A 12,279-nucleotide genomic window follows, 5' to 3' on the forward strand; every position below is an offset into this window, starting at 1 on the left:
ACAGGCTTTCTTGAGTATTTGCGACTGCATCCAAAATATTCCTTCCCTTTAAAAAAGCATGTTGATCCTTTGTAATGAAATTGGCCAGAGTCGCTTTTATCCTTTCGGCAATAATTTTTGTTATGATTTTGAAAGTTATATTGCACAAGGATATTGGCCTGAAGTCTTGAAATGAGTCCGCCTCCACTTTTTTTGGGATAAGAGCTATTTGAGTGGAGGATGTGATCTGATGAATGCTACCCAAGATTCTTGATGCTTAAACCATCCTCAACAGATCTTGTTTTATAATATCAAAAAAATGAACAAAGAATTCTATTGTCCATCCATCCGAGCCGGGACATTTATCCTTTTTGAAGGATTTCATCACTCCTAGAAGTTCTTCCTCCGTTATGAGCTGAAACAGACTCTCATTTTTTCATCATCAAACATTTGAGGGACCAGGTCGATACCCATAGAATTTCCTGGAACCCGCATCCATCTCCTCTTCTATATTGGCTTTTAAAATGTCTAACTGCTTCCTTTGATATATCTTGTTGAGAGAAAAGATATCCCCCCTGATGTCACGACCCCATGACATTTACACCAACTAAAAAAAATTTAATTAAATACCATACGCATAACATTCATCCATAGATATAACGAGCATGGGATAATCCTTTGCATATACCTAAAATTCTGTACCATTGATGCACCCATGTTATAGTTAAATGTACACATATGAATAATGTAAGCTTTCCATGGCGAATCCCAACTGTTTGTTTGGAAGTGTCAGAATTATATTATGGCTAAGTCAAAGGTGGCGCTTCAACCTTACTATCCGACCATATCGGTACCAAGTGGTGAACGTATGTTAATATCCTCACCTACCCCTGCCAGGTGGCTAGCACCGTGCAGAGGCCATGTGATACATTGGTAACTCTGCGGGGTTTAGCGTGCCATAACTTGGATTCGACGGACGGCCCGGATCACTTAACCAGATCCAAGGGTTTACGACAGCTCAAGGGTTTTAGTGACCTTTATTATCCACCGAGCCGAGGTTCTCGGGTTCATTTGCATTTGTCTGTGGAAGAGCCGCATTCTGCTTCGCTTGGCAGTCCTCCATGCGCCGGTGAGCAATCCTGCAACATTCTCCAGGTATCCATAACGCACCATATATTAAATCTTCTCATGGATAATTCATATTGGTTTATGCTAACAGGTCTTATTTATACTCCGACATGTCTTTACTCTGAGCTTACCTCGCTTCTTATTGGTTTTACAGGTATCTGAATGGGGTTTCCACACGGCTCAAGGGTCAATACGCAATCCCTGCACTTACAGGTATTTACCATTCGTTTTTCCTCACCCGAAATCATGATTAACAGAATAGAAGGGTTATTATATGATTTAACTTATGGTGTTCGAAACCAGCCTGAGGTATTCCTCATGGCAGTTTTATTTTAATGGTCCAGGGTTCTGTCCTTCGTTCAATCCCGAGCTCGAAACGAGGACGGCCTTTCCATTCTTGAATATATAGATGGGGGTTAGTTAACCATTCGGCATTCTGCCAGATTCATATATTATGGTTTGAGGGTTCACGGCCCTCTGTCGGAACCATAAACCCTGAATGTTTTAATATTTCTGAACGCGTATTTTTGTTATTTGCCAAGAGGGTTTTCTATCTGACTTTTCCATATGTATATGAATCTAAGACGGCCAAGGCCTCCTTCAGTACTTTGTATCTTTGGGTTTTCATATTGTTCTGTCACCCGAAAGGGTTTCCTGCTATATATATTTAAGGATGTTTTTTGAAACTTACCATGTATATATTTATTAATAAATTCGCCTGTTCGGCTTGCATGCATTTGTCAATGGTTTCGTTCATTCAGCGTTCAGCTATACTGTACCGTATACAATACTTTTCTTGTGATTATACAGTGTTTGGCATCATGTTCCGGTTCAATACTGTCCATTGTCCATAGGGTTCTGATTTATTATTGAGGGTTAAGGTGGCTGTCGCCTACCTACAGGTTACCGGCGGTTAGTTCACCGGCCGTTCTCTCTACAGGGTTTGGTCGCACAGTGACTTCGTGTCGACCTCGCACCATTACGGCTTATCTTTAATCATTTAACTAGTTGAAATTTGTTAACGATATTGCTATGTTTTAATTCTTTCACATAGATTCTGCGCATGTGGGTATGCCGCAGTGATTTCTTTATAAGTTTGAGAATAATGACATTCAACCCTCGTACAGGGTCTAGTACGCTTTTTTCTATAGTTTGTGATATACTTGTGAATAATAACCCATTTCACGGCGTACTCTGTTTTCCGTAGCTGCACGAAACTGTGATACAGTTCTATATTTTATCTAAATCGTTTTACTGTTGCAATATGTTGTATCGTTCTCGTATATCTTTCTTCTCTTGCTTACTACTAAGGCCTCTGCCTCCGGATTTGCATACGGTCGGTTACAACTAGAATGTCTCTGCTTTGATGTATATTCCAGTTATACAGTTGCAGTTGAATACCGGTTCTTATCTATATGTCGACAGCATGTTTTGATGCTCAGTTTATAAGAAGTTTATTTCTGTTCTCTATATAGACAACATACTTAGTTTGCCTATATTGATTTGTTTCTGTTCTTTATGGACAATAACCAGTACTTTTCATTCAACAACCTGCATTGTATATCTAATAGATAAACTCTGTTCTTTTGTTTAAAATAACCAGTTCAGGCACTAATAAGCACTGTCTCAAACATATATGTATATTCTTGCAACTAATAATGCAAAGATTTAGTTTACTGTAGTTTCCGCCTAAACACCAGTAGCATATTACAGAGTCATAAATCCAGTAAACAATAACGAATAATAGTGAACAATGGTATGTAACTCGTACCTGGCTCGCTAGCTACAAGAGTTAAGGCTCCAGAAGTTCACCTGCACCTTATATGTTTGCTCTTAACCTCCCAACCTTGAGATCCACTTTCCGCTGGATTCTCCCCCCGAGCAGTCTTGCAGGCCTACAGCCCTCAACAAGACTCATGCACTACCGTGCTAGGTTATCTGGTCACTACCAGACTTAACCTCTTTTCTCACTCTGCTCTCTCTCTGGAATTCTTCTCCCTGTCTGTTCATCAACAGCCCAGAGGTTTTCCTCCCAGGACTTTTCCTTGGGTGAGAAGCAGTTGCTTTTCAGTTTCATAACTGATTTTTATTTTCTTTCAATAGAAAATCCTCCTTCAGGAGGCTGCCAGCATTTCATGAATATACACATCAAAAATAATCTATTATATTCACTTTCATAATTAACAATGTCATTTAGTAATAACAAGTCACCACTCATACAGTTTTCACCATAGTAATTATTCCAGAATTACAAGTTACCGGGGTCATTACATCTCCCCCCCCTGAAATTGGACATCGTCCCGATGTCTATTCCCATTAAATAAATTTGGGTAAGCCTTTCTAAAGAGTTCCTCGTCTTCCCATGTAGCCTCCTCAGGCCCATAGTGCTGCCACAGCACTTTAACTTGGGTAATAACCCGTTTCCGCAGCCGCACTTCTCTCCGGTCGAGAATGCTCTGTGGTTCGACCAGGACCTCGCCTTCCGGTTCGACCTGCAGACAACCAATACCTTTAATCAATTTCCTATTGAGTATAGCTGCATAATCAAAACAACCGGATTAATTCTTACCCGCACATCTTGCCATTGGATAACATGTTTAGGGTCATATACATATTTCTTTAGGACAGAAACATGGAACACATTGTGAATCTTAATATGACTTGGCAAAGCAAGTTGGTAGGCCACCGGCCCCACTCTAGCCAAGACCTGAAAAGGTCCAAAATATCGAGGAGCCAGCTTGGCGCACCCACTCCACTGCAGGGTGCTCCTCCTAGCTTGAATCCTCACAAACACATGGTCACCAATCTTATACTCTGTGAATCTTCTTTTCCTGTCCGCAAAGCTTTTCTGTCGGTCTTGTGCAGCCTTTAAGTTGGCACGCACTCTTTTCACCATGTCTTCCATTTCTTTAAGCATTTCTGGACCCAAACTCAGCTTGTCCTCAGGTCCACCCCAACTTGAGGGTGTGCGGCACTTTCGTCCATACAGGACTTCAAAAGGACTTAGCTGGGTTGAAGTGTGATAACCATTGTTATATGCAAATTCGACCAGACGTAAATACTCTTCCCATTGACCTGGTTTCAGAATCACATACGCCCTCAACATGTCTTCCAACACTTGATTAACTTGCTCAGTTTGACCATCGGTCTGCGGGTGATAGGCCGTGCTAAAGTTCAGCTGAGTACCCAACTCAGCAAACAACGTCCTCCAAAAAGTGGAAGTAAATTTCACATCTCGATCTGATATAATTACCTTTGGCAACCCATGCAATCGGAATATATTTTGCATAAAGAGGTGAGCAATTTGCACCGCCTTGTAAGTAGACTGCACAGGTATAAAGTGCGCTGCTTTACTCAACTTATCAACCACTACAATGATAGAGTCGTTGCCCTTCTTTGTTCGGGGCAACCCAGTTATGAAGTCCATGGAAATGGTTTCCCATTTCCATTCCGGAATAGGCAAAGGCTGCAACAGTCCTGCGGGATGCTGGTGTTCTGCCTTAATCTGTTGGCATTCCAAACACCGCGCCAAGTATTCAACTACCTGTTTCTTCATTCCCGGCCAGTAATACTCCTTCTTGAGCGCCGTGACCATCTTTTGGTATCCTGGGTGGCCAGTGTAGTGGCTGATATGGAACTCATCTAAAATCAGCCTCTTAAGGTCATTTGAATCAGGTACATACACTTTCTTATTAAAACACAGCATGCCAGCACTATCTAGTGTGTATCCTTGCTGTAATATTTCTTTAACAGATTGTTGTACCTGCTGTTTTAGGTGCTGATATTCAGAATCATGACTTGCTGCTGTTTTTATTTGTTCAACCAGCGAATTCCGCCACTTACTGACTGATAGTTCACATAAACAATGAACCTTTCGACTTAGCGCATCAGCCACTCGGTTTTATTTACCCTTTAAATGCTTTATTTCGAAATCAAACCCACTTAGGAAATCTGCCCAACGGCCTTGTCTTGCATTCAAGGTAGGCTGGCTGAAATAATGTGTCAAACTGTGATGATCAGTTAACAACAGGAATTTCCTCCCTAGGAGGTAATGTCTCCACATTTTCAGCGCATGAATAACAACTGCTAATTCCAGATCATAAGCAGAGTATCTCTGCTCATGCTCCTTTAGCTTCCTTGATTCATAGGCTATTACTTTACCTTCCTGCATTAATACTCCTCCCACACCCTCCTTGCTTGCATTGGTGCACACCACGTAATCCTTATTAGGATCAGCTATACTCAGGATGGGCGCGGTGGTGAGTAAGTGCTTCAATCGGTCAAAGCTCTGCTGACACTCTGATGTCCACCTAAATATCTTCCCCTTTTTCTACAATGAGGTGATAGGATAGGCTATCCTAGAAAAGCCTTCCACAAACCTCCGGTAATAGCCAGCTAACCCCATAAAGGATCTGATATCAGCAACATCTTTGGGTATGGGCCATTCCATAATAGTTTTTATTTTCTCAGGGTCTACTGCAATTCCTTCTTTAGTGATCACGTGGCCCAAATATTGGATTTCCTCCTTGAAGAAATCGCATTTGCTGAACTTAGCGTACAGCTGATGTTCTCGAAGAGTTTGTAATACCAACCTAAGGTGCTCTTCGTGTTCCTGCTGGGAACGAGAATATATCAGAATGTCGTCGATAAATATCAGCACAAATTTGTCCAAAAACCGATGGAACACGCTGTTCATCATACACATGAAGGTGGCAGGTGCATTGGTCAAACCAAAAGGTAGCACTACAAATTCGTAGTGTCCATAGCGTGTCCTGAAGGCGGTTTTAGCGATGTCCTCATCTTTAATCCTGATCTGATGATAACCAGATCGCAGATCGATCTTGGAAAATACTTTTGCCCCTTTCACTTGATCAAAGAGTTCATCTATTCTGGGTAAGGGATACTTGTTTTTGACCGTGAGCTTATTCAACTGTCGATAGTCTATACACATACGTAGAGTGCCATCTTTCTTTTTCACAAATAATACTGGAGCTCCCCATGGTGATACACTGGGACGTATGTACTGTTTATCCAACAGCTCTTGTAGTTGCATCTTCAACTCTGTTAACTCTGGTACGCTCATTCGGTATGGTGCCCGTGATACTGGTGCTGCTCCCGGTATTAATTTTATAGTAAAGTCTATGTCCCTCTTTGGAGGCAGCCCTGGTACCTCTTCAGGAAAAACATCTGTAAATTCCTGTACCACCGGGATATTGCCTAATGCGGACATCTTATCTTTCTGGTTTGCATAACCAACTTGTATGGCATAGATCTGACATTTCTTTCTAATGCACTTAGCTAACTGAGAAGCGGTGATAGGTCGAATCTGGACAGGGTGTTTAATTCCCTGCAATTCCTGCTGTTGCCCCAAATCATCCTTGTAATAAATGGTTTTAGTTTTGCAGTTCACCAATGACCAGTGCTTTTCCAGCCAATCCATACCAATAAGGATGTCATAAGAGCCTAATGGGAGTACATTCAGGTCTGCTGTTACTGGCTGTCCAGCTATACTGAAAGAACAGTTATTAACTTTAGCTAAAACCCGTCTTTTGGCTCCCGTAGCTAACTGTACCAACCATGGATTTTTGAACCTTTCCGGTGATAGCTTACAATGTTCCACTACTTTTGGACTAACATAACTTAAAGTAGCTCCTGGATCAATAAGTACAGCTACAGAAAGGTTTGAGATCTTACCTTCAAACTCCACCATGCTCGGTTGATATTCAGCTTGCCGGTCCTCCAAGGCTGCGTTAATTCTTGGTACGCTGCGTGCCACATCCCCAACGGTCGAGGCTTCGTGGATTTGAGATATTTGGTCGCCTCCTTTACGCTGCGGGCAGTTTTTAACATAATGCGGTCCTCCACATCCCCAACACTGGACTGGAGGTCTGGTTCCTTCAATCTCTGATCTGGCAGGAGGTTCACTAACTCTGCTTTCACTTGGCTTGGCCCGGAAGGTACCCTTAGTTGTATTTCTGTTAAACTGCCCCTTTCCAGCACCCTTACCACCATTTCCACGACTTCCTTTGTTATTACCAGCAACTCTGTTGCTTTTCTTGTCATTCCATCTTTTGCTTGAAATATCTCCTCTTTGTTTGTTCTGCTGGTAACAAATTCTTGCCTTACGAATTGCCTCGTCCATGGTTCGAGGATTGTCAAACTCTATTCGTTCCCTTATATAGGCTGGTAGGCTGCTCACAAATCTCTGCACTTTGGCCTTTTCTTCTTTGATATATGGCACATAGCGAAGCAGGGATGTGAAGCGATTTATGAATTCGTCCATGGACTGTTGTCCCAGTCGTAAGTCATGGAATTCCCGTGCCTTCTCATCATAGAAACGCTCGGTTAAATACCTTTCCTTAAAGTATTTCTGAAACTTTTCCCAGGTTATGCTTTGTTCACTTACTCCCTTCACAATTTTAATTTCTTCCCACCACAAGGTGGCTTTGCCCTGTAGCTGGAAAATGGCCAGCCGCGCCTTCAGATTTTGGTCATATTCATACAATTGGAAATACTTGTTAATGTTAATTAACCAAGCCTCTGCCGCTTCTTCCTGCTCTCCATCGAAAAGTGGAGGTTTGATTTTCCGGAATTCTCCCTGTAATTCCATTTTCTGTCTCTTTGAGGTCTGCTGTTCCAGTACATTGTCAGAATGGTCTTCCTTCTCCTCTGAAATTTCAGGTGCGTAATCCCGTTCTTCAGTTCCCCTTTGCTGTTCCGCACTGGGATTGGCTAATGGTGGATTTTGTTTGTCTGACAGACTCTTTAATATTCTTTCTTGCTCCACTGTTAATCGTGCATTGTCCTCTCGCAGTCGCGCCATCTCACTTTTCAGCTCTTGGACAGTTTGCAGTATCGCTAGATTGGTACTGCGTGTTTCAGCACCAAGCTGTACCCACAGCTCAGCATTTTCTTGAGGGACGCTGCCAGTTCCCTGCATTTCCTCCATCTTGCTTGTTGACTGTTAGCAGATGGTTGTTTCTGTATGGATCTCCTAATTGGTACACAAGAAAATCAATTAGCTGCATTATTTACTTCTTCATATATGCAATTTTTTTATTTTTTTTTTTTTCTTTTGCAGCTGGGCTTCACTGCTCCAGAGGCCACAGTTTTGAAACCTCTGCTCTGATACCACATTGTCACGACCCCATGACATTTACACCAACTAAAAAAAATTTAATTAAATACCATACGCATAACATTCATCCATAGATATAACGAGCATGGGATAATCCTTTGCATATACCTAAAATTTTGTACCATTGATGCACCCATGTTATAGTTAAATGTACACATATGAATAATGTAAGCTTTCCATGGAGAATCCCAACTGTTTGTTTGGAAGTGTCGGAATTATATTATGGCTAAGTCAAAGGTGGCGCTTCAACCTTACTATCCGACCATATCGGTACCAAGTGGTGAACGTATGTTAATATCCTCACCTACCCCTGCCAGGTGGCTAGCACCGTGCAGAGGCCATGTGATACATTGGTAACTCTGCGGGGTTTAGCGCGCCATAACTTGGATTCGACGGACGGCCCGGATCACTTAACCAGATCCAAGGGTTTACGACAGCTCAAGGGTTTTAGTGACCTTTATTATCCACCGAGCCGAGGTTCTCGGGTTCATTTGCATTTGTCTGTGGAAGAGCCGCATTCTGCTCCGCTCGGCAGTCCTCCATGCGCCGGTGAGCAATCCTGCAACATTCTCCAGGTATCCATAACGCGCCATATATTAAATCTTCTCATGGATAATTCGTATTGGTTTATGCTAACAGGTCTTATTTATACTCCGGCATGTCTTTACTCTGAGCTTACCTCGCTTCTTATTGGTTTTACAGGTATCCGAATGGGGTTTCCACACGGCTCAAGGGTCAATACGCAGTCCCTGCACTTACAGGTATTTACCATTCATTTTTCCTCACCCGAAATCATGATTAACAGAATAGAAGGGTTATTATATGATTTAACTTATGGTGTTCGAAACCAGCCTGAGGTATTCCTCATGGCAGTTTTATTTTAATGGTCCAGGGTTCTGTCCTTCGTTCAATTCCGAGCTCGAAACGAGGACGGCCTTTCCATTCTTGAATATACAGATGGGGGTTGGTTAACCATTCGGCATTCTGCCAGATTCATATATTATGGTTTGAGGGTTCACGGCCCTCTGTCGGAACCATAAACCCTGAATGTTTTAATATTTCTGAACGTGTATTGTTGTTATTTGCCAAGAGGGTTTTCTATCTGACTTTTCCATATGTATATGAATCTAAGACGGCCAAGGCCTCCTTCAGTACTCTATATCTTTGGGTTTTCATACTGTTCTGTCACCCGAAAGGGTTTCCTGCTATATATATTTAAGGATGTTTTTTGAAACTTACCATGTATATATTTATTAATAAATTCGCCTGTTCGGCTTGCATGCATTTGTCAATGGTTTCGTTCATTCAGCGTTCAGCTATACTGTACCGTATACAATACTTTTCTTGTGATTATACAGTGTTTGGCATCATGTTCCGGTTCAATACTGTCCATTGTCCATAGGGTTCTGATTTATTATTGAGGGTTAAGGTGGCTGTCGCCTACCTACAGGTTACCGGCGGTTAGTTCACCGGCCGTTCTCTCTACAGGGTTTGGTCGCACAGTGACTTCGTGTCGACCTCGCACCATTACGGCTTATCTTTAATCATTTAACTAGTTGAAATTTGTTAACAATATTGCTATGTTTTAATTCTTTCACATAGATTCTGCGCATGTGGGTATGCCGCAGTGATTTCTTTATAAGTTTGAGAATAATGACATTCAACCCTCGTACAGGGTCTGGTACGCTTTTTGCTATAGTTTGTGATATACTTGTGAATAATAACCCATTTCACGGCGTACTCTGTTTTCCGTAGCTGCACGAAACTGTGATACAGTTCTATATTTTATCTAAATCGTTTTACTGTTGCAATATGCTGTATCGTTCTCGTATATCTTTCTTCTCTTGCTTACTACTAAGGCCTTTGCCTCCGGATTTGCATACGGTCGGTTACAACTAGAATGTCTCTGCTTTGATGTATATTCCAGTTATACAGTTGCAGTTGAATACCGGTTCTTATCTATATGTCGACAGCATGTTTTGATGCTCAGTTTATAAGAAGTTTATTTCTGTTCTCTATATAGACAACATACTTAGTTTGCCTATATTGATTTGTTTCTGTTCTTTATGGACAATAACCAGTACTTTTCATTCAACAACCTGCATTGTATATCTAATAGATAAACTTTGTTCTTTTGTTTAAAATAACCAGTTCAGGCACTAATAAGCACTGTCTCAAACATATATGTATATTCTTGCAACTAATAATGCAAAGATTTAGTTTACTGTAGTTTCCGCCTAAACACCAGTAGCATATTACAGAGTCATAAATCTAGTAAACAATAACGAATAATAGTGAACAATGGTATGTAACTCGTACCTGGCTCGCCAGCTACAAGAGTTAAGGCTCCAGAAGTTCACCTGCACCTTATATGTTTGCTCTTAACCTCCCAACCTTGAGATCCACTTCCCGCTGGATTCTCCCCCCGAGCAGTCTTGCAGGCCTACAGCCCTCAACAAGACTCATGCACTACCATGCTAGGTTATCTGGTCACTACCAGACTTAACCTCTTTTCTCACTCTGCTCTCTCTCTGGAATTCTTCTCCCTGTCTGTTCATCAACAGCCCAGAGGTTTTCCTCCCAGGACTTTTCCTTGGGTGAGAAGCAGTTGCTTTTCAGTTTCATAACTGATTTTTATTTTCTTTCAATAGAAAATCCTCCTTCAGGAGGCTGCCAGCATTTCATGAATATACACATAAAAAAATAATCTATTATATTCACTTTCATAATTAACAATGTCATTTAGTAATAACAAGTCACCACTCATACAGTTTTCACCATAGTAATTATTCCAGAATTACAAGTTACCGGGGTCATTACACCTGACCATCACTTATTTTCCATATGGTATTTCTCTCGCGCCTATAATTTGCATACTTATGAAAAAACTTAGTGTTTCTGTCACCTTGTTTGAGCCATATTGCCCTACTTTTGAGCCTCCAAGAGACTTCTTCCTGCTTCAGAAGATTTTGTTTTATCCTTTCAAGCTCCTTTATGCGACATCTCTTGCTAAAAGGGAGGGAGTTTGCATCCATAGCCTCGGAAATGTTGTCCACTTCTCTCTGAGTTTCTTTAAGAGCATTTTTGTCCCTCTCACTTTTTTTAAATTGCCATTCTTTGACTACCTTTCTTATAGCAGACAGCTTGTCTCTAAAAGTCATAAAAGGTGGCATCATATTTTTTGCTGACAAATATTTCCATGTTTTTGTTATGATTTCATTGAAGTCTAGATCTTCCAAACATATTCTGTTGAATTTAAATGGGTACCCCTTTCTGAACCCTTTTTCCCTCCAACTAAGATAAATTGGCCTATGGTCAGAAATAAAGACATTCCCAATGGACAAATATGGCATGCCCATTTTATCAATAATGCTGACATGAACTATGAACCGATCAATCCTTTTAGCGATATACGCCTTCTCCATTCTTCCATTGTCCCACGTGGGCATCATTTTTGATGGAGCAATGTCTACAAGATTTCTGAGTAGTAGTTCATACTTTATGCGTTCTGCTAGCGGGTCTCTCTTCCTGCAGTTTCCCCATCTTTCTTCTGAGCTTAGTGTTATGTTTAGATCGCCTGCAATCATCAGTGATTCAATATCAAAAATTTCTGAAGCAAATAACTTTTCCCAGAAAGGAATCCTGTTCTTATATGGGGCGTAGGTGTTTAAAATATTAATGGTGCTCTCTTTTCCTCTGATAGATGCTAAGATAAGAATGCCTGCAAAGCACTTGTATGCTTTAGCTCTGATCCACGCAGGGTCCCACAAGACCGCCAGACCCCCTGATATACCCTTTGCCTCCGAAGCTACCAGGTACCAAGAGGGAAACATTTTCCTAAAATAGGATATGGACACTTGTTTGTTGTGCATGGTTTCTTGAATTAAAATAATTTTTGGCTGAGCTGAGTAGAAAAGATCCTTTAATGCCAAAAATTTTAGCTCTGCTCCCAGACCTCTAATGTTCATAGATATAATAAAGGTCATTTGGACGTTTCTCCAACCACGCTTGCTCTAAGAGGCTATGTCTCTGAC

General features: G+C 41.3%; 1 protein-coding gene across 1 annotated transcript; it reads right to left on the reverse strand.

The window, feature by feature from the left end:
• Positions 1-11,061: 11,061 nt before the first annotated feature.
• Positions 11,062-12,078, reverse strand: LOC149190519 (uncharacterized). The gene has a single exon (XM_089410537.1). It carries the CDS (start codon positions 12,076-12,078, stop codon positions 11,062-11,064), a length of 1,017 nt encoding a protein of 338 aa, XP_089266663.1.
• Between the last annotated feature and the right edge of the window lie 201 nt (positions 12,079-12,279).

This window comes from Pinus tabuliformis, chromosome 3_1, assembly GCF_031772625.1.
Source record: "Pinus tabuliformis cultivar Carrire ecotype Pingquan chromosome 3_1, CPIR1, whole genome shotgun sequence".
In the NCBI taxonomy this organism is placed as follows: Eukaryota; Viridiplantae; Streptophyta; class Pinopsida; order Pinales; family Pinaceae; genus Pinus; species Pinus tabuliformis.

Bases quoted from the DNA above. Each gene is read 5' to 3' on its own strand.
- LOC149190519 (XM_089410537.1), bottom strand. From the start codon at position 12,078: ATGTTTCCCTCTTGGTACCTGGTAGCTTCGGAGGCAAAGGGTATATCA.